The sequence below is a fragment of the Anas acuta genome, chromosome 2 (genome assembly GCF_963932015.1).
Source record: "Anas acuta chromosome 2, bAnaAcu1.1, whole genome shotgun sequence".
Lineage (NCBI taxonomy): Eukaryota > Metazoa > Chordata > Aves > Anseriformes > Anatidae > Anas > Anas acuta.
Window position 1 is genome coordinate 14,165,672 of NC_088980.1, and position 23,874 is coordinate 14,189,545.

General features: G+C 38.0%; 1 protein-coding gene across 2 annotated transcripts in view; it reads right to left on the reverse strand.

Annotated features, from left to right (window-relative positions):
- Positions 1-2,546: 2,546 nt before the first annotated feature.
- Positions 2,547-23,874, reverse strand: part of CCNY (cyclin Y) — a 124,944-nt gene continuing 103,616 nt past the window's right edge. For both annotated transcript variants that reach the window (XM_068673509.1, XM_068673511.1), the window contains 3 exons: positions 15,639-15,805; positions 11,022-11,184; positions 2,547-5,553 (listed from right to left, as the gene is read on the reverse strand). In XM_068673509.1, coding sequence (XP_068529610.1) covers positions 5,437-5,553; positions 11,022-11,184; positions 15,639-15,805 — 447 coding nt within the window. In that variant the 3' untranslated portion in view covers positions 2,547-5,436. The remainder of the gene's footprint in view (positions 5,554-11,021; positions 11,185-15,638; positions 15,806-23,874) is intronic.

The window sequence follows — 23,874 nt, forward strand, 5'->3', positions numbered from 1 at the left end:
CTCCTAACACTTCTAACACTCCCATCTCCATCTTTTTGACCTCTCCTGTTTCCATAGAAGAATGCGTAGTTTGCCTGAAAGACATGAAGCAACAGTATTGGTCACAGTATCACCTGTATTGTTTAAATATAAGGCAGCAAGTGCATCACATCTGCCAGTTCCCAAGATACTGTTTCCATGGAGAATAATTTGTACTAATGTTTAAAATAAAGGGGCATGAAAACCAGGAGGCAATGAAGCAAGAAAACACACAGATAGAGAAGAATTAGCTTTAGACTCCCAGTGTGCTGCAGAATCTCTTACACAAAGGTGTCTCATTCCAGTGCCCAGTTCATTGGAGCACTCAGTGTCACGTCCTCAGAAGGTGCTTCGCTGCCAGGGACTCCCGAGAGGGCAGCAGTGCCAGGCCATGGAGCTACAAAGCTTTATTGCAGTGGTTACTGCAGCACCCCGATCTACGTCCCAGAGACACAAGAAAAAAGTGTTCATGAACTAGATTACATAGGTACATTGAGAAAGCCAGGAAGTTGGACAAATACAATTTTTGACATTTTATTATGTTCTGCTCTCAAACTGTGGAGACCATTGACATCTTCACAAAAGATACTGCCCAGAACCTTGAGTGAGCTTTACAAAGTCTGTAGAGATTCTGGATAACTCATATGGGAAACCCAGGTATACGGTCACCTATCACAAGACCAAGCAGCTTCCTGAACATACATTCACCAGCGAGTATCTCCAGTTAATACCAGTTTAAAGTTGCCCCAATATTGCTGAAACATATTACACATGCTGTAAGAGGTACAAAAAAAGGCACTCTCCTTTTATCTAGGCATCAAATTGCATCGGACCAAGCACTCTAAAAGGAATACAAAAGAGCCTATCTGTGCTGCTGTCCCCTGCCTTTCTTGAATCTGCCTCCTGGTCACTTCTTTTTTTAATGAGTGTCTGATGACTTAAGCCCAGACCACAGAAGTAAAGCCAAGCCTTTCCTTCTTGGCTAACACATTCATTTTCAAGCTGTGCTTCTGGGATTCACCAGTCACTTCTTTGAGATTCTTAAAAACAGGGCTCAGAAAAGCATACACTGTAAAACTACCGTTATCATCATCAGCTTTTCTTCTTAACCTTGCTTCCTTTTTTAAAGCATCTTCTCCTACCAATGGTTGCAATGTGTCTTCTATCATTACCTGTAGTAGTCTACTCCAACTCTACCTCTCATCACTTCTGTGGTTTCCTCAGGCTGCAGTTCAGTTGGCAAGGAGAAAAAAAAAAAAAAAAAAAAAAAAACAAGCAGCAGAAGCATACTTACTGCACACTTTAGGTGCTGATACTAAAATTTTCCATGAAGATCTAGGTCACATGCACACAGATATGCTTGTGTTTACTTTTGAGATGTTTTCTCAGAACCTGTCAGAGACACTAAGTAGACACTCCACTGCAGAGGTAGGAAGGTGTTTTCAACAACTACAGATTCAAGCTATAAAAATAAATAAAAATCAGCTTATAGACGTGTGTTTGCAACAGTAGCGAGGAATTGCTGAAAGCTATGTCAAGTAAATTCTTCATAAACACCCCACAGAAGCGGAGCACTATATGAGCCTGCAGTGGATGCACAGCATTTCAATTAGCAGTTTAAACATGCCACTGGAAAATGAAATGCTCATTACCAACAAAGAATGGCTGTAAATAATTTGTTGCTTCAGCTGTTAAGGCTTTGGGGTTTTTGTTTGTTTGTTTTTTGTTTCTGTTCTGTCATTTCAATTCTTCTATCCCCTCCCACATTCTGCTATTTTTATGCACAGCCAACACTACCAGATGTCATTTTGTCATCCGCCACCAATACACTATCACCCTTTTCTGATGAGGCTTTTGCTACTTCTAATCTTTAGTTTGTATCTGAGGTTTCTGGCATTAACAAAGCTGGGAAATAGAGGAAGAGGTGTTAAAAAACAAAGTCTGAACTAAGACTCCATAAATACATAAATAGTTCTCCCATCCTGTGTTTAGTTTACATGACAAACTAAGCTAAATAAGCGAAGGTAAATGAAGCTACATATGCTGACCCCACCACCATCAAAAAAAAAAAAAAAAAGCTGAAAAGTAAATTAAAAATCCACAATTATTGAAAAAGAACCTATTACCCTGCTATCAGAAAGGATTTTGCATGTTTTTAGCAAGTGAAAATGTGTATCATTCAAAAAGATGGATAGGGTTTGTAGAAAGGGGAAAAGGCTTTTTGACATTTTTCTTTCTGTACTATAGCATGTGACTCCGATGTTCTTGGTCCCAAAGAACGGTGTCCATCAAAAGGATGTAAATAGATGACCAAAAAAAAAAAAGAAATATAAACATAAATTGAAATACAAACAAGTCTACAAATGGGAAGAGGAATTAGGGAAAAATCTTAGGTCTAAAGAATGATGCATGAATAAAAACCCTTACAAGACACATTTTTCAAATGTTTATCCAATTATCAATACATAAGCAACAAAACTAACAGCCCACTGGCTCAACATAGAAAAAACAATTCATTAAGACAACGATGCTTGAAGGGACAGGTTTATTACACCTTTTTGCTTTTGAGCTGGTGACCAAAGCCATAATGAAAACCTTAATCCAGAAAACATTTACAGCAAATTTTGTTTCAGGTTCTGAAATGAAAACCACAATTTATTTGTGCTGTTAATGAAAATGCAATTGGTTCTCCTCTTGTTCTCACACCCTGGGTGGTTCTCTAATCTTGCAATGGCATTTTCCATACAGTAACGCTTAAAAAAACCTACACTAAGTGCAAAAATCCTAAATAATAATTCATTTTTAATTACATGGTATAGAGTACCTTGCAAACAAACGACACTTATTCAGATTTACTGTAAGGTACTATATATACATATATATATGTGTGTGTATTTTTTTTTGGCAAACTTGGAACAAACCAGAAGAAAAAACAATGAATTATTTTATAACCGTGAGGGAAAGAAAACTCCATTTAAATGTAGAGGATTCATACAACAGAGCTTGAACTAAAGAAAAAATCCACACTTACAGCAGATTTTTTTTCTTTTTAATTCTTAGTGCAAGAAACATAACCAAGTTAATCACAGAATCAGTACTAATTAAGAATATGGAAAATTCTCCTATACAGAGGTAGAGTCCAGTGCACAAGGCTAAAACGATATTCAATAGTCTAAACAAGACTGAGCCAGGTTTTACGGAATCCACTTTTTAAAGTATCAGACTGTATGTACATACATACAATAAATAGACTATACAATCTTTAAAGTAGTTTAATAAACTTCACAAAAATTATAGTAGATGCATTGAGATCTTTACATAATCCAAAGTTCATATCTCTATCACCCAGAAATGGATAAAACCAATATTCCTGATATCAAGTTAATGGAAAATAGTTTAGCAAAGTGTTGATAAATCAAAATATTTTACATATTTTAAAGCCTAAATTTATGCTTATAAAGGATGAATTTCAAATGCGTTGAAAATGTTACTTTTGATATTATCTGTAAAGAGGTTTCAAATGCTCTGATTTGCATTCGTATTGTTATAAAGACTTTCCTTACATTCCACGTTCAAGGGAAAAATGGACTTGGATGCTCACAGTTCTGATGCATTGGCACAACAATGATGAGAATTAGATATCTGAAAGGCCCAAAGGACATCAGGAGAATTTACGGACAAAACCTTCATGTCTCAAACTACACAGATCACATTAGAAAGTTAACACAAAACTGTTTGGTATTACTACTTCAATCCTGTCAGCGCCCCTCCATCTGGAGGCATCTGATTCCGATTGCACTGAAGGGAAGCGTGCATCTCTGGGCCCCTAGGTTTGCTACAAGCCCATAGGGCTTAATAAAACAAATATGGAATCATTATGGTTTACCACAGTAGTGCATAAATCAGGGACGTCTGTTGCCACTCATTTCAGTGGTAGTCGCAAAGAAAGGGTTTCAGAGAACTGAGAGTTTCCAACCGTATCTTTCTGAACTGTGCAAAAAAAGGGAAAAAATCACCCTGGGGCACTATAAAGCGAATATGCTTATATTGACAAATTATTTTTCTATAAAAGGTTCTTACAGGTCCCAAGGGGGCAACAGCCACAGTAAGAGGGAACTAGTAACAGCAACAGAAGAGCTTAATAATCAGAGTTGAAAATTATGTTCACAGTTTGGTTATTTTTAATTTCTAAAAGCACCTACACTAAACAAAATAAAATAAAAGAGGGTTTGTATTTTAGCTTCAAAATAAAATCTACTTGTGACAAATACCTTAAGATTTTCCTTCTGCTTTCTACAGGTCTTCTCACTGGAACATTTTTTTTAATTATTTTTTATTTTTTACAAACAGACTCACTTTGATTTAAAGTAAACATATAAAAATTGAGAATATTGCTTGCAACAATGGACCTGGAGGTGAAGGAATGAACTAGTCAGGCCATACAAAAAAAAAAAAAAAAAGCTTTCTCAAAATGAATTCTGCTAAACTTCTAATGCTATGAAAATCTGCAAAAAGGATCACAAGATCTGTTGCAAATTTCAGAGATTTGGCCCAAGTCTTATCATCATCATCGTCTGAATACATTAATAACTGTATCTTTACATTAAGGAAAAAGAAGTGATTCCAAGAACTCAGGAAGGCACACGCACCCAAGTATACTATAAATAAAACACATCATGAAATTATGAACGATCTTCTGATCCCTGTACATGCTTTTGGTTCAGCACTATGGTCAAGTTCTCTCTTTTGAAATACAATAAAAGGCATACAAGAAATATAACATATGCATAATAATTATGGAGAATAATGCTAATAAGACAGCTTACAGAGAAAAGTGCAGTGAAAAAAAACAACACTATTTATCCAGGGGCTTGTGCTACTGTTAATACAGACTTGGTATTTGCTGCTGTGCAAGGGGAAGAATTTATCCTGGGAAGCAGCAATGAGGAATGCAAAAAGAAAAACTGAGAAAGGTATTAAGAGAAACCTTTAAGATGGAACTCTCCAAAGTCACTCCTCTAGTGCACAGTCATCTGACTACACGGTTCATTTCTCTTCAAAGTACAGCATATTGGAAAATGGCACAGTTCTTAAATATTTGTCTGCCTCTACTTCGTTTGTTGTTTCTTCTTCCAAGCACCTGATTTGCTCTTTCCTCATAGAAAGGGTAAAGCTGTTAGTGAACGTGAGAAAAAGATTGTTGCCCATCTTCTATCCCAAACACTTGACTTCTCCATTTCAGCTTCCGCTAGGTATTTTGCTCGTGTGCTACACAATGGGGAGGCACTGTAAAGGCAGCTCGACAGATTCAAAAATAAAAAAATCAAAAGTCTTTTTTCTTTTTTTCCCCCCAACCCACCCCGAAAAAAATTGGATGGATGAAACAGTACGTCCGTGGGAATATTCCAGTCTCCTCTGTTAGGAGATAATAGCAGGCGACCATCTAACCACAGTCAGATTGTCAGCACTGACTGACCGTTTCTTTGCAGATTTCCTGAAGTCCTTGTATTTATCTTCACACAAGCGGGAAATGGCCTGGAACATGAGAGAAGGAAGAAACCTCAGTTGCAGTGGCCACAGCTGTACAAGTAATAGGGAACTAAATGTGGATTTCTATATAGGCAGAATTACAAAATGGTACTTCATTAAACAAAGCATGTGAAGAACAAATTCTCTTATTAGTTTCATTAATCTTAAAATACTCAACACATTGCCATTGCATTTCCTACCATATTTGCTTTTGAAGGTTTCAGTACGCGTATGCCAAGCCTTTTCTTTAGAGGTTAACCATTGCAAATCTAGTCAAGATTTCACTTACCCACTGCTGTAACATCAATAGAGAACTTTATGGGTGAAAAAATATGGAAAAGTTCGTAGAACAATTACAGAAATTGTCAGCATATTCAGTTTGGGAAGAGAAGTCTCTTAGCAAATATGTTTTCCTCCAGTTTTAAAAGGTCTGTCAGAATACTTGCCCTGCTTTGCTCATGCAGATGATGTCTTCCTGCATTTCTGAAGAAACCTAATGGCAGGAGATGGTGATTTCTATGTGAACAGGCTCTATTAAACTGCTTGTGGGAAATTTCACTCATATCAAGATTAACCTTATTAGCATTCAAAATACAGAGAAATGTTAAAAACCTTTTTAAAGAGAGATGCAAAGATAATTCAAATTTTGAGACTTACCAAACTACACTGGAGTTAACATTTTTAGGTTCCTACTTTTTTATAGCCAAGTTTAAAACAAATGCAGATCATGTGCCGTACATAACTCAACTCTAAGCATTCATATGGTTGGGGCAGGCTATGGTTTCCATCAGTAGGGACATTAACTCTGGCGTTTAAACACACAGAGCTGCAGAGAAAGGTCGTTCCAAGGAGTACTCAAGCCAACTTAGAAAACGAGATGGAGGAAAACAGTATTTGTATTTACTCTGGAATGTTTTTAAGTGGTACCTTAAGATAGCTTGTTTAATAAAAACTACGGCACAAACAGTAACAGTACAAGGGTTTGATTATAAAAGAAGGCAATATAAATAAAAAGCCCTGACTCTGAGCATCATGCTTTTTCTTGATTTTTACTTCTACAGCACAGCAAGTTGTAGGAGTGAACAGTGCTGCAAAGATCAGAGGCAGTTTTGACAGCAGCACCCAACTCATGCCTCTATAAGCGAGTTCACCTAATGCTTTGTTCCAGCCAGCCACAAAACATTAAAAATTAAAACAAAGAAAGAAAACCACCTGGAAACTAGTTGCTACTATTTCAGTTGGAAACTGAATTTCCTTTTGCTATGACCATTCTTGAACTTTCTTAGTCCTCAAGAAGAGCACAGAATAAAGTAACACAAATATTCCTGTTGCTTTGTAGACCATAACTCAACTCACTCAAAACTGCCTAGTAATATTTTATTTAACGTAACCAGGAACTCAGTGCACTAAGAATGTTTATGCAGTTCAAGTGGATTTTAAATCCAGTAGATGAAAACAGCTCGATCACGGGATGATGTGCCAAGGTGTGGCTTGGCAAACAGGTGTTCAGAGGAGGAGGTCAGCTTCCTGCAGCTGCCAAACCCGCCTGCTATCGTAGGCATTAAACAGGGAAAGTAATCACTACAAAATTGCCTGTTTCACAGCAAAATCCCTGTTCTGGCACTCAGTCAGACAAAATGAAATTTTGCTTGGAAGTGGCACCTAATATTTGGCAACTCCAGTCCCGGTGATTACTCATGTAGATATGAAGCCCACTGACTGCGGTTTAAAGCCACTTCATTTGCAACTAATTCATAAACCCGACGTTTGGAGCCTATTTGACAAGTCAACTATAGCATCTTGGAACATATGGAGAAATAAGACAAAAGCAGAAAATTGTAATTATTTACTACTGCCTTTCAGTTAAAATAAAGACAAGTAGCTTGTAACACCTTTACGTCATCTGGTACATGTTGCTCTGAAAGCCAGAAGAAGAAATTAATTTTTGACTGGTGCAAGGGACCTTTTCTCTAATGAAACCAAATCAAAGCGTTGTTAAAAACACCATTACATTATTGTAAATTTTAGGGAGACTTGATTGTAATATCTGTAATTAGCTAGAAATACACATAACATATTTTCTTCATGATATATATACACACAGAACTGGAAGTCAATTCCTCCACTGAGTTGCATGGATCTAGAGAAGATTGTCGCTACCCAAGGGGGCTGATGAGGAGAAGGGACAGGGGAGACAGGCAGCAGTAGGATAAATCTTGCCTGCATGGACATCATTGTGCAGGGCAGGAAAACAGGAGTGCTGGTTTTAGCTTCAATGCTGGAAATGCACAAATGCACTCAGCTGTGAAGGCTGCAATGCTCCCTAAAAGACAATCCAGAGACAACTTTGCAGGGAGAGGCAAAACTGAGTCTGGATAGACTATGTAAAAATACAAATGACAGGAAGCTGTGATGAAGGGGGTTCTCCCTAACTTATGGAGAATGAAAAGAAAAACAATCACTTTACTACTGACAGAAAAATCAGAGGAGTTTTTGCTCTCCCTCTGCCTTTTAGCTATGAACACACAGGTTCTGAACACACAGCACATGCAGGGCTGCAATCAGCCACTGCAACAGCAGGAAGCCAGAGGGATATAAAGACACTTCTCTACTTGTAACTTACATCTTTCCCTCCTCTTTTTATCTGACTGATCTATAGGATGGTACCCTCTTTAGGGTCAAGAAAATACAGCACGTAGTTCAAAGAGTTGTTCCTCAAGCACTATCCTAATAATAAAAAGCTGAGACAACACAGCCCAATACACTGAGAGTGCACTAACGAACGCTCTTACAAAAATCTAGTCTGGAAACGAGTACAGTGCTAAGATCACAAGCAGAAATAGGGTAGGCATGTTTTGTGGACTTACCAAAAGAGCAGGATCTGAGTCACATTTAGCTCAGTACATGGGACAAAAACCAGGTGCACAAGTAGGAAATTACAAAACAGCGGATTAAGGTTGGATATCTGACAATCTTCTTGGCAGAAATATCTTCCACGTTAGAAAATAATTTCTCAGGAGAAGCAAAGGAAACCTTGACATTTGACACAATTAGAAGCAAGGAGAAAACGCACTGCAAGATGTGCTGTTCTGAACAAGGAGCATTGGCAGGTGAACAGACTGCATGATCTAATGAAAGGCTGTGTGCCATTTTTAACTTGCATGATTTCATACAATGAAAAAAAAAAAAAGAAAGGGGCGACACAAAAATGGTTCCTGACGACTAGTTGGACTTGTATAACAAATTCGGGACACTTTTAGGCCACCGGCTAAGCCTCTTGTAGCATCTCAAATCTGATGGATCTTCTTAAGCATCACCATTTGACAAGCAGCAGTATTTCCCAGCCTTGCCTTGCCTTTTTTTTGGTCACAGGTAAATCAACATGTTGATAAATAGCAACACAGAGATTCTGCCATGAAAGCTCTGATACTCTTGCCTTCAGATTTATGGCAGCTGTAAAATGCAAATATAGCAAAAATGCTTTATAATATAACCACCTCTTTACACAAGACCTTTTGTGATATCAAATGTCAGTAAGTAAATCTTAGAACTGAGCAAAGTCCCTTCAATTTACCAGGCATGCCAAATCATTCCTCTGCATATGTACATTTACTGCGAGTCTGCTGTCTTTAACCACAGCCTGCAGCTTTTCTCTCAGTTTCAAAAATAGAGAACTCGGGGCTGAGAAGCACATGATAGACCTGGAAAAGTTTCGTAAATGCATTTTGATAACTCTTGGCAAGCTCTATGCTTAACTGTGCTCATGGAATTAGGCAATAAATTATGCTGTCAGCTACTTCCAAGGGTATACTAATGACAACCAATATTACCAGGGAACAAGGCAGCTCTCATCGAGTTCCCTTCCTTGGGGCCACAGAGCAGAGGCAAGGAGCTGGTTAAGACCACGGTGTTTTCACAGCAGAGACTCTTCCTTGCAGAGGCTCCCTCTGGCTAGCAGTTACTTTACTGCTACCTCGCACTAGCAGCACAAACCATCCCTACCATGGGAGAATTTTTAATAATGTGCATTTACTTTAAAAATATTCCATTGTTTCTTTTTAAATATGCATTCTCTTTAGTTAGTTCAGAATAACCACCAGTATTCTCTGTGTATTTACAGCCATTTTATATTTTTTCTTCCATGGTTTTAGGAGCTACCTTCATTACCTTCATTCGTAACTCACTGAAAGGGTTCAGAAATATTAAGTTCTCTTCAAAAAGTAATTCATTTAATTTTAATATATGTAATGGCAATAATTATCAAGACCTAACATCTAATAACTTAGCAAGCCACCTCTTTTCATTACATTCCCAATGAATTTTCATATTTTATTACTCTGACTCCTTAATACAGACAAAACCTGATGCAAATTTACATTACACTTCATACAAAGATTAAATAACATTCTTATTAGGAATGTTTAGGAAATTTAGAAAGAATCTTTAGAAAGAAGAAATACAATTTAGTGAAATCTGCTTCAGTTGTTTCTCCACCAGTTTCCAGATACCTCTGTTCCCATTACAGCTGCAAACAAGTTAATTCATCTTCCCATGCATCATTTCCCCCACAAAAACTGTTTTGCAGGAACAGTAAGAGTTTCAAAACATGCAACACTCGCTCTAATCCACAGATAAACAACTTACAGTGTAAAGCTGTTATTTAATTAAAGGCATCCAATGTTAAAGGCAGTTAGCAGCTAACAGCAGACGTCAAAATTAGGAACAAAATGTGTACATACTCATGCAAAAAAGCCTGTATGCAAAAAACTTCATCTAAAAAAAAATCAAGAAAAGAAGATTCTAATCCTGTAAAGTATCCAGTACTGCCTGATGATTTTAAATTCCTCCTGTGTCTATGGGAATTCATAGTGCCCTGCATTTCACAGGTCCAGACTGCCTGACATAGGGGTTTATGCACGTGGCATATGTAGGTCTCCTAAATATTCACGATCCATCCAGTAATGGTGTGCTCATTTCTGTCTTGTTACTGAGAATGATACTGCTGAGATGACAGACTTGGATTCACGTGAAATACAGCAGTAACAGGTAACAAGCACACGGAATAGTTATTTTCAGCAATCCTTGTTAATACTCTGTCCTGCACAGTTAGTCTTAAGAACACACAAAACCAGACTGAAAACTGAGTTATTTTAAAAGTTGTACTTTCACAAGGCCAATTTCAACAATTAGAACTGAAAGAAATGGAAAGCAATACCAGATATGAAACAGATTGGGCCAGAAAACTGCCCCCATATCCATAAATACCTAAAGCACAAGTAAAACAGTTATGGATATTGGGGCACCTCCTAACATTATATTGGAATATCTGGGAAGAGATGGAACGAGAAGGGAAATATACTGCAAAAATTCCAAATGCTTATATATATATATATAAAATACTCATATATATGCTCATAAATATATGAGTATATATATATTCAGTTCTGTTCAATCTAAAAAGAAAAGTGTCTTACCTCAAGTTTACATGCCCTGTCCCTGCTGAGGGGCTCCAAAGGAAAACTCAGGTTATTCGCTTCTGCCAGGGAACGCAAATCAAAATAATACTTGGCATAAACACTGGAGGGAACATTAATATTGAACTGCAACAGCTCAAGAAACTGGCGTTCCAGCTCATTCCTGTAGAAAGAAGATAAATGTGAAAAAATTTTTCAGGCTGTGCATCCTTAATGTAATTTACTTTAAATTGCAAATAGTACAAACCAAGTTCATTTCTTACTCCTGTCAGACACAATTATCCTAGCCTAAAGTTTGACTTCGTCTACCAACTTCTGTGAGCACGTGTACATCAGTGAGGAATATGAAAGTTGCTGCAGCTTGCAGCTGCTATTGCTGTGCCAATCAAACTCAGACACAAACTTTTGTGAGCAGAAGAGCCCCTTAGTTTAGTTAATGCAATCTGGGAAAGGAAAAGCTAGTAGGAAAAAAAATTCTTGTAGTTTTTGCTGTACCTCCACTAGGTGGATCTGCACACACAGCTATGCAAACATGAAACACACAGACATGCCCTAAATTTGTCAGACATCTCTCATAACTGCTGCAAATTACCCTAACATAAAAAAAAATAGATAACTTATTTATTCTGTTTTGCCTTTCGGAATCAATCATGTAAAACTAGATGTGAGAAACCTGGTTTCTTCAGCACACCATCTATCTATGCTGATGAACAGAATATAGCAATTTTTCCCTAGGACATGCAAGCAAAATTCACATTGTTCATCATTTGTTTTTCAGTACCTAAAATGAATGTGTTTTCCAAAATCCCTGATAGAACCAGAGGCCCTATGTGAGCTCCCACTCCATGAATACTTTGCTACATCAATACATTACTACCCATAACGGTACAGTAAAAAGCATGTAAATAAATAGGTAAATAAAAAAAATAAATTTGCAGCTTTCATAAATTGTACAGTACCTAGATATCCTCCTACACAATACATACACAAGGACGTATGATATAGCCAAAACAGTGATTTCGAGACAGGAGAAATAAAAAATAAATGGGTGGGAATTTTGTACATTTCCTGAAGAGAATATGGGCTGCACAGCTTCGTAACCAACAGGTACAGCCTGACTATGATACTGCAGTCAAGTTACACACTGCCTGCCGTGTATGTGCACAAGGAACGTGCAGGCAGTTGCCAACAGAAAAGGGAGGTTCTGAGGATAAGAAGTATAGCAGTTTTTCAACACTGATTTTTCTTTTTCTCACTTCTTACTGGAAGGCCATCTTGCTTGCATCGTAATAACTTTCTTCCCTTATCTTCACTTTCTTTGTCAAAATCCTATCCCTTGTCAAAAATCACTCTGTGTACATAGCGATAAGTATTAATCAATACTAGAAAACCATCCAAAAGTTATATATGGACTCCCTGGCATGAATTCACACTGTTGAAGATTCTAGCTTTTCAAAAACCCAGTTAATGAAATTTAAGTTTTAAGAAGTCTAGTGATAATACATAGAATATTTTTAAACATCCTTTTATACTTGTAATATTTTGTTTTCTGCAAGCTAAGGTGTACGTTAATGAATAATATAAAGCCTATTTTAATAGAGAAACATATTGACTGTACTTCTACTGAGGAAGATCCCCAAATCTTTCAGAAACATTAAACAGCCTCAGATTCTTACTGTACCTTAGCTCCCAGATTTAAAAATTAGATTAACAGGTCAACTACAGCTGAGAAAGAACAACAACAAAAAGCCCACAGGTATTTCTGATTTGAACTAATATAACTAGGCACCATAGCCTTTGCTCCTGATATTTCCATATGAGACTGCTTTACTACATGTTTTCCTGTGGCCACCCCTCAAATTCAGATAGAAATTCAAGACAATGCTATATAAATAACTACAGACATACAGGTCAGTCCTCCTAAGTCCTCTGCTAACTTTTGGGTGTACTTCAACACACTGTTGATGATTTATAAAACTCTGAAAGGTCTGCATGAGGTTTTCCAAGAAACATTCATGAGTAATGATTCACAGGAGTTGAAGATTTAGACCTAGAGTTCTTCTGCCTTATTACTATAAATAATGTAGATCAGGGCTCTTCAAAATCATAACATTGTATCATCCCAACTACCTGAAAAAGAAAGAGAGGGAAAATCCACCCTCACTGGAATAGGAAAAAAAAGTTTGGAAAAATGGTCAGCAGGAATAAAAACATCAGCAATTCAGCAAGGACCCTATTCTTTGCTGGAGGATTCGCAAGGAGCCCCAAACACAAAGGCCACAAAATAGATCATAAAGTACCATACAGAAAGATAGCAAAAGCCCCTAAAAAGGCTTCTGTTTTTCTCATTTTGTGAGAACCACAATATCTTTAAGAAAAGGCTAAAAGCTTTGAGGCCAAGGACTTATCACAGTTCTGTTTAGAGAGTGTGAAGTACAGAAAGAGGACGGATGTCAGCACGTGAGCCCAGGTCTGCCATTTGAGTAATGGCTTTATATAGCTGAAGTGCAACTTCTAACAGTACCATCGCATGTGTTTGTCAAAAGCAATAACCTCTTTTTTTGTTGTTCCTTTCACACCATCACAGCATGCCTCTTTACCTGCCTTCAAAAAAAGCCATGAGAATCAGTGATTTCAAAACTCTTATTTATAACCATTCTTGATTAATACTGTCATATGGCACAGCCAAACCTGTCGATCAGCTTCAAGCTGTTCAGAACTCTACTTTAGCTGATATTCCAGCTTCAAAAATATTCTAAAAGCACTCAGATTTTCCTTGAATAAAGAGACAATGGAGGGAGACCCTTATTGTAACCGAATCCCCAAAAGCATGAGAAAAGGATCAAGGGAAAATATCTCCGCAAAATCAGTCAGGGAACACCCAGAACAGTCCAGGAAATGTTATCAAATTGTTCTGCATGGAGCAAAACTGCATACAGAAATGCAGAGGGCCTGATCTCAGCTTCTCCCTGCTCACTCCTCCCCATTTTATTTTAGAAATTTCATTCTGTTTGGTTATGTTGGAAGAGAAGCATCATCAACTATCCTTAAAAGTAACATTTATATTTTAAAAGATACTGAAATAGTTATCATGTGACATTTCCAAGTTCTGTTTTGAAATGAGTTTTCCCCAAAACTAATAAAAGTACCTACAGTGTACCATAGCAATGAAGGCTGTGGTTTTGGTTTTTTTTTTTTACCTTTGTACACAAAATGAAGAACGTATTACAAATAGCTTGTTAATACAAGCTTAGAGATAACTTTTCTAATAGTCAAGAAGTAACAGCTACTCACAGTCTGCAAGTTAGTCTAGAAGTGTATAAGCATGCTTAGTTTTAAAGTCAGCTGACTCGCAACTTAGAACATTTTCCTTACTGATAATTTTTAGACCTGCTATAAATCTGACAAACAGTGAACTATTAAGAAATGGATTTAGGGCTGCTATAGCATAAATGCTTGGCCTTTCACTGCTTTGAGATTGCAAACTGAGATTCAAAAGGCATGCAGTATAAACATTTTTTCTTGTTTACTTCCTTTCTTTCCTCTTACCTAAATACTGTGTAGCAACAACATAAATATAAAATAAAGATAAATATCAATAAATGTAAATAGCATTTTTATGATTCCAACTTCATGCCATGATTCCAACTTCAGCCATTGCAGCACTGCTCTTACATGCACATTAACTCAGGTGAGGACACCTCTAAATGCATGCAAGGTACGTGACTCAGCACTCCATGTATAGATGTCATGAAACCCAGACACTTCAGCAAATATGTCTAATAACTATTGATCAATCAACTAAAAGAGCACTCAACTATTTAGTAGAATAAGCATTTGTTTTAGTATTTGTAAATATTAAGACCTTAATTGTTTACTCTCATCATATTTTCTTTTATTACTGTTGGAATATTCTCTTAAAATGACTGGGGAGTATCCAGACAGCCACTATAAAGCTGTATGTGTTGTTAATAATGCCATCGTGTAAAAAAATGGAAAAAGTTATCCACAAGAAGTTTCTCTCTGCAAGTTAAAATACTACCTATTTTTTAATCCTGCAAACAAACTCAGCAGGATATAAGAAGAAAAAAACAAAAACTAAAAAAAACAATTATTGAATAATGGTAGCAAAAAATTGAATAATGGTAGCAATAAGTGAGTGATCGTCTAAGGGTTGAGTACTGGCAGCAAGAAGCATGTAGCTGTCTAAGAGTTGTTAGGGTCAGAACACTTTTTTCTGCATTTCATTGTTCTACCATCTGTGAGGAGAACTAACACATTACAGTAAACGCTGCTGAAGTGATGACAAGCTGACTTATCCAACATTTTTTCTTTTTTTTTCTTTTTTTTTTTTTTGTTAAGTCATAGATTTCAATATTCTGCAGGTTCACAATTGTGTGAACACCCAGCAGTAAAATACATTTTAACCAGAAAAAAAAAGTCCACATTTTCTATGTAAGCAACTCTCTAGTAGACCTCATGCCATTTATCAGCATCCACCGCGTTCAGATGGAAGGCAGACACACAAACTTTACACAAGGTATGAGAGAACTTCCCCTCTCCCTCATACACACAAATCTTGGCATTTGCTGACAAAGAGAAACAGACTGGACTCACATGTCTTCGACTGTGATATCTTTCAGGATCTGGCAGTAATCCACATTCCACACCGCCTGGTCGTCCCAAACCTTGGATGCCAGTAGAATTGCACCCAGTACAATTCGCTTCCAGTTCGCTGGACAAATATCTATCTCTGCATAAGTTAAAAGTCTTTCAAGATATACCTGTGGAAACACATTAAAATCAAGACTTAATCTGGTTTGCTATTAAGTAGAAATGAAAAACTATTGCAATAAACCCAATCCAGCAATTTCAAAACAGTAATATGCTCTCAAGAAGGTTCTTTTATAAAAGCTGTGGGTTTAAATCCATACATTTGTGCCAAGCTCAAGACTGGATGTGATAAATTCATGTTTTAGTTGGCCTTTGCATCCTGATCATACAACCAGAAACAAAACTGTTGCTTTTCTATCTTAACTGTTGCTAATATATTCACATATTGGAATGAATTCAAATGATAGTGTAAATAAATTATTAAAATAATAATGTAAACAAATAAATTGCTAGCTACTAATGAGGAAGGCAAGGGCATGCTACCAATTACTGTTATTAGCTATCACACAAGCAGCTGTGGTTCTAATTTACAGCCTATCGGTTATCAGATACAGCATCATGTCCTGCAGGTCCCCTCTGGTGAAGAGGTTCCCCAGGCATCTGGATGGAGACACAGCCGCCAGAGAAACAACGAGCTGAACGAAGGAAATGTATGTGCTGAGATAACGCGCCTAACAGTTTCCTCTGGAGTGATAAGCGCTGGAGATGCGTATCAGTAATCCCGTTGGACCTGCAAGAACTGATAAACTAAGGACACAGGAGTCTGGTCCAACTGCCCAAGACCACCAACACAGACCAGCATCAACAAGAGCTCCTACAACCCAGACTTAACATGAGAGGCTGCTATTTACAAAGGCTGCAGAATTATATCCCCACATCAGATAGAACAAGGGACCACGTAGGGACTTTCAGAACAGCTACCAGAAAGTTGCCAGGAGGCCGATTTCTGCTTATGAAAACGGAGCTGGGTTTGCCCTTCCATCCAGGGAACCCCAACTGAGTATGCCAGGGGCCCACTGGATCACTCCAGTAAGCCAACATGCTGTATGAATATACCTGCTAGCAGTAACAGCAGCTCATTTACATTAATAACAGACTGATGAACAAAACGTGTACTAAGAAATATGGGTTGTGCATGATCTGTGTGCCCCCCTCCTCTAGCCCCTAATAGGAAAAGGGAAATTACAACCATTACGAATAGTTACATGAGGTGAACAAAACTGAATGCTTCTGCAATCCACATCCAAACAATTTACATACCAGCTGACAAGGCACATAATAAACCTTCTGCAGCTTCACTAAGTTAAAATTTACTAGCACCTAATCAAGTAATACCGTAAGAATAGCTAATATATATGAAATTTGTGCTGATAAAGGGGAAGGGAAAGGGGAGCACAGGAGGAAAACCTTTAAAACCCAGGAGAGCTTACTTGTGATTTTCTATTAGGATGTGTGCTAACAGAAGCACACAGAGGACCTTCAGTGATTTGTGGTTCCTGAAAGGTCTACCATTAGAAAGTATTTAATTTATAATAAATAAAAAAAAAGTAATTCTAAGCTCTTATTTTTTTTTGAGTCCCCAATAATATCACAACCAATTACAGCTTTTATATAGTTTTGTTCATTAATTTTAACTATTCTAATACATACAAGCAATTAGAACTTGGGAACAAGGTCACTGAAAACAGTATGCAAACGTTTTGTAATTTAGAGAAGAGAGTATGTTTTATGAAAAAACATTCAATATCTGAACGTGGGTGCACAGACAGAGCACAAAATGAACTGCCTCGCAGCATAGAAGGCATACAGAGAATTTTTTTTCGGGAAAAATATAATGCAGACCACCTCTCCCAATCTACAGATTTCTCAGTCCACCTTGAGGTTGTTTCAAGCAGGTTTCACTGCACTCTTCTGGCTGATTTAAGGAAAATGAGACGTAGTCATTTCAGTTAGCAAACTGTGCTCTGATTAAGAAACAACCTTTTCTTACTGGCTTCCCTAGCTAGCATCAAGAAGTGAACTTGTTCTGCAGTTTCATTTCTTGCCCACAAGCCCATAACTACAAAGAACACCCAGCATCACCACTGCAGCCAGGGGAGCGCAAGGACTGGCACTGCTGCTGCACACCCCGATGGGACTGCTGCGCTGCTCCACCCGTTGTTTGACAGAAAGATGTGCAAAAAATTAACACGCTAAATATGTGGAACTGAAGATTTACTAGTTGCACAATAACGACATAGATCCCGTAATACCAGCATTGGTTTTATTGTTTTAAAATATTCATCACATTTTGACAAGTAAGATTTGGTATTGGAGTTCCACATGGTGTATGAGTGCAAAACAAACAGCACAGTTTAAATATTTTGAGAAAATTAAGTCCTTAAAAATAAACACGTGGTCACTCCAACACAAGGGTTCAAGACAGAAACTGAAAGAAATGTGTGTAAGTGGGTGAGGTGGGAACAGCCATGGGGACTCAAAAGACTCACTCCTCCAGTGATACGTCAAAACCACAGAAACACAAAGCTCAGTAAAAAAAAAAAAAAAAAAAAAGTGGCATGTGCATCTCAGCAGAGCCTGCACTCCTTGATGGTTCTGTTAAAAAGGCTGCCTTCTGCTTCTTAGGGAGCCTGCATAAACTTCTTACCATGTAACACAAACATACTTGTTCAACTTAGCAAGCAAAATTGTTGTTAGCTCATAGTTCAAAGAACCCCTGGAGTTGTTCCAGGTAAGTGAAAGGCTTGTTTAAAGCAACACACAGTGCTAATGCAGGGAGAAGATGGACGCTGCAAGATCATGCCACTCTTAAATTAGGGCAATGAAAATGAACTTCATTTGGTTTACATCAGTGCTGAACCTGCTCCTCTACTGTTAATGCAAGCCCCTGAAATTTCAACCACACAGATAGTTCAGTAGGTTTCAAATGAATACCCCACTGAGACACACAGAGCAGGCAAAAATAAGAAAATGACATCCTTTCCTACATGCAGTTCTAGCATATGCAGGGGAAAAAAAGAGCAAGGATTCTATTGTGGGCTCAAATTCAAAGGCATTCAGAGAACTTACACCTAAGTTCATCTATGGAAGGGGTAAGTACACGGGGAGCATGAACTTGCTGCTACCTTCCCACCAGTGTATACCTGAGAAATCAGCTTTAAAAATGAAATAGCTTGTTAAGACAGTATCCTTATATCACCAAGACATATGAGCATCTTCTAGTTGCATGTTGAGGAAAATGAATAATCACTTTTGAGTCCTTGGTGATAACTTGGGCTTAACTCCAGAAATACAGCTTGCTGGAGCAAGGCTCTGTATAATCTTTGAATAAAACTGAAGATGAGAAATACCTCACCAGGAGAAGGGCATTTTGCATGGTTTCTGGCTCCTTCCTGGAAAATGCCTTAAAAGAGAACGTTTTGTTTTGCTCACTTGTTTTGGCCTCCCTGACTCAGTTTTGAGTTTTAAGTGTGTTCAAGCAAGAAGACAAAAAAAGAACAAGACTTCCTCTTGCAGCAAATATTTGTAGAAGTTTATCAAGGTCCTCCGCTAATGTGGGAATTCAACATAACCTGGGACTTGTCTCCCAAATATAGGCCTATACTACCACATTAGATTAGTTCTTCACTATAGCCAAGACAGCCTCCAAACTTTGCATCACCTACAAGTTCTTTTTTTTCCGTGTTTGGAGAGAACCAAGAGACTCCACAGACAGCATAACTCAGGCAGAGGAAAGGCCCTCGAGCTCTTGCCCTTCTGAGGCAGTGTCTTTGTCAAAGCAGTGTAGGCACAGCCAAGTGAGCTCTCTCTCCTACAAGCATGTGAGAACGCTTACTGTGACAAAGGAGACTATCAACCATAGTTTTTATCTCAGATTGTTGCCATGTAGTTGGTCTAGGCCACAGGAGCAGTGTGAGCACCAAGATTTTGACCTTGATGGGTAAAAAGGAGTAAGTAAGAAGGAGAGGCAGAGTTAGCCATGTACTCACTAGCCTACGCTACTGCAGGGGGATGCTTCTGGCGGCTGCAAAGATGTGCTGAATCAGTACAGACTTTTGGAGAAGGGCCAGGTGGCTCCCAGCCCATCTGAAGAGGAAGGCTGGTGGGCGGTTAGTCACTCCGCTACTCATCCCAAACAAACGTGTGGCTGGTGGGAGAACGCCACCTGCTTCTGCTGGCTGCAGCAAGCGCGTCTGCCCACATGCAGGCAGACACACTCCATCCACCTCAAGGAAAAAAAAAAAGCTCTGAAAATGTTGACCCTGTAATGGTAAATGTGATGTATGGAAATGTCATTTATATTCACCTTAGTTATGCAATGAAGTCTATATACTGAATACTGTCTTAAGTGCAGGGACAATTTTCTCAAATACGGGTTTTGAATCAGACTCTGCATTCTCTGTGTACTACATGGTTCAATAAACTTGTGTGTTGCAATGAATTTCACTGGCTTAATTTGCGAAAGTGAACCACTTTCTACATTTTCTTTAGGTCTAGCAGCTCTAAAGTCGTATAAAAACAAGCTAAGTTTTAAAAGCCTGCTGTGGAAAAGAGTATTATAACTCACATCTCAGGATGCTGGTAGAAATTTACTTATACACTGAAAGACCAAAAAGCTCAGAAGACACAATGTGAGAAACTTTTACTAAAATGGTCTGAAAATCTCTTCTCATCTCTGGATTATTTCAGCAGGTATTCCTTTAGAGAAGCAAAACTAAATGATAAAAAGAGCTTTTGCTATCTAGAATAAATATAGAAGAAATAATTTTTAAAAATGCTTAGGAATGGATCTAAAGCTTAAAACAAATTGAAGCTATTACACTGACGTTACTTTTCTCTATAATTCATCCTCTGCAGTGCTTCTTCTGAAGGTAAGCTTTTGTGGGCAACACTTCCAAACACTTCTCTTCTGAATATTTGAAAGCTGAATTCCGAAAAGACAAAAGATTAATTCTGCCTTAATTCAACACCTAGTTTTCCTCAAATAGTTTAATAGCTTCCAAGAGCCATCTTCACAACACCTGTCATCATCCACTTAGTTCTATGACTTGTTCTATGCATGTTCACAGATTTTTGCAGAGCGATAGCATGACCATTTAAGTAAATGATTGTGGTTGCTGATGTGTCCTGAGGAAAAACTCTTATTGGCTTCAGTCAAACAACATATTCTGAATTTTCCCAGCTTGCAAAGAACAAGTATAAGCCAGTGTTAATACCAACAAACTTCAAAATTCATTTGTCACATTACGTTTCATTTTGTAGCTGAAACGAAAACACCGTTCAGACCTGGAAAACACCAATGGACCGTCAATACATTTCTACTTAAAAATTCAGTACCTTGGAGCCTGATGCCTCCTCCATTATTAATCTATTGTGTTTGGGAATGAACCACATGCTTTTATGTGATTATCAGCCTAACAAGCTTTCATGGACAGTGCCTGCACTTCACTGGAGACATTTTAATAACTTGTGCACATTTCAGGAGACATCCTGCACAGAGTGAAGAGATTGGCAAAGCAGTATTTATTTTCCATCTCTTCCCACAGACTCCCATCAAAATTTTGCAATGACTGACCTTTAAAATTGGAACATGAGCAAATTATTATTTAATCATACGTGAAACCAATCAGATGATTTGTCTTTGTTAAGAATTTATTTATCTGAATTAACAGGAATTTTTATCTACTAATGAAATACAATTACCACTCTGCAGGTATAGGTGTTCCCAAACTGTCTTACAGTCTGCAGCGGTTCATTAGCTTAGATGCAGCACCACAGGCATATAGTTAAAAGGCTTCCAAAACCATTTCAAGTCCAGAAGAGGTACAGCTCTGATTTGCTTCAGCACATTATCTTGAGCTAATTAATCTGCCAGACCCGAAATGCCCCTATGCTGAGCTAGTTTGGGTGCCTCTTTTCTTAATTCCCACAACTTGAACTTGCATGGTGGAGAATCATTCAGCCATACGTTACTACCACTAGGCCTGGAGGGCAGAACTGCAAAATGGCACCAGCCTGGCAACAGCATCCAATCTTCAGCAGTGCTGCTCCAGCCACAACTGACCCCCAGGGTGATTATTTGCAGTTGGGTGAATCCATCCCGGACTTCCCATAGTAACAATCACAGTGTTCAGGGTTGTCCCAGTTTTCTAGGATGTCCCAGCTCCCTATGATTCTGGATACCAGGCAGCTGGTTATACAACAACCCAGTCAAGAGAACATAAATCTGTTTGATGAAACTAAAACTAAAGATAGCAATGAGGAGTTCAGTTTTAATTAGTGTGAAGCAGTATCTCATTTTTTTTCCATCTCAGAGGACATTATACCATATTTTGTATATTATATAATAATCTCAAGTAAGAAGAAAAGTTAAAATACTTGAGGAGGTTTATTTCTTCTCCTTTTTCCCCCTTGAGTAGGACATGTATCAAAAAATGTGTCAAATTATTTCATTTCAATATGTTGCAATCCAAAGGAACCAGTTTTATTAAAACTCCAGTTTTATTAAAAGCTTACTATGGGATTCCTTCAGAGTTTTCTTTCTCTTTGTTCCTTCATTTTGGAGGTATTCAACATTAACCTCCAATATCCAAATGATATTTCTTATCACACTGAAGTTGCAGTTAAGGACACAAAATCCCTTAATTTAACTCCATAAAACAACCAAGCAGGTCTTCTGTTGAGGTGAAATTTTATCCTCAGTGATAAAATTTCAACTCAACTGGGCAGGCCCTAAGCAAACTCATTCAACTGATCATGCTTAGAGCAGAAGCTGGACCAGACTTGACCTCCAGAGTTCTCTTCCAACCTAGATTATTCTGTGATTCTGTCTGCAGTGCTGGAGTGTGGTACAACCCAGAGACCAGAATTTGTGCATGCCCTCCAAGGAGGCTGAGTGGGAGTCTCAGCACACTACAGAAACTGGCAATCACCAAAGAATACCACTGGCATTAGTGAAAGAATTCTGAATTTTGAGGTAATGGCAAGAGCAAAGCACAACCTTTTCTCATACTGTTTTTGTGTTGCTTCATGTCAAATTCTACCCATGTCTTACAAAAAAAAATAAAAAAAAATCTAGTGGCTTTAATCAATTATCACTAGTTGCACATTGATGGAGACTATGTTTTTGTTATTTTATGTTCCATAATTGAGAATCTACAAATGCTTGTTTACTTGCAACAACTTCATTCCCTCCCTCTCACATTTACGCTGCATTAGATGCCACTATGTAACCCATGTTGTTAGCTGCAGAAGCACAGATTAATTTAACAAAGGCAGCATCCATCCCAACACATCTCCAAGAAGTAAAAGGAAATATACAGTCCTCTTTTAATGAGAAAACTTCTATGTGTTACAATGTCTTGAAACTAAAAAGAAATCTGTATGGAAAAATTATAATTGGTAGTGGGTCCCATATAGCCAAATTACGGCTCCAATCCAATCACTAAATTGCCATATGCTGTGTTCGAAGCAATCAGCCAGTTCCCTACCACAACGCTCCCGAAATAACTGTGCTTTAAAATTACCCAGCTGGGCATTTAAAAATGTTCTGTAAAGGTCTAGTGCCATCCATTTGGTGGAAAAGGACATCACATCATCACAGTCCTTGCAATTTCATCCAATTTTTATTTCTGAGACAAAGTGTTGAAAGATAGTAATGAATGCACTCATAAAACGACTCTGAAAATGTGAATAATTGCAAAGTAGCATTGAAGATACTTATAGAAAACACTAATGGAACTGAGAGAAAAATCACACATCCTCAGGTTTGTCCCCCAGTTTACTTGTTTTAAGACAAAAGTCTGTAATACGCATAAAATGGACTCAAACTATTAGACAACATTGACTTTCCAGTCTCAAACTGGGATCAGTATTCATTGCTTGAAATGAACGTGCTTTTCTGTTGGGGAATTAAAAAGGTGGCCACCAACAGTAACAGACACACACAACTGTTCTCATGGGTTTCTTACACCAAGCAGAGCCCAGCTTTGCCTTGCTCTCATTGCACTCATGATCTCTGTCTTGGTCACTGGAGGGAGAGTGGCAGCCTTCAAACCAGGCAGCAAATAGTTCACATTGTACCCTGAGGTGTTCAGAGGAGCCTGCATCTTCCAGTAGCTGTATAAGGAACAGTAGGTAATCCACACCAGCTGAAAAGGACTTCTGCTACAGATTAAAC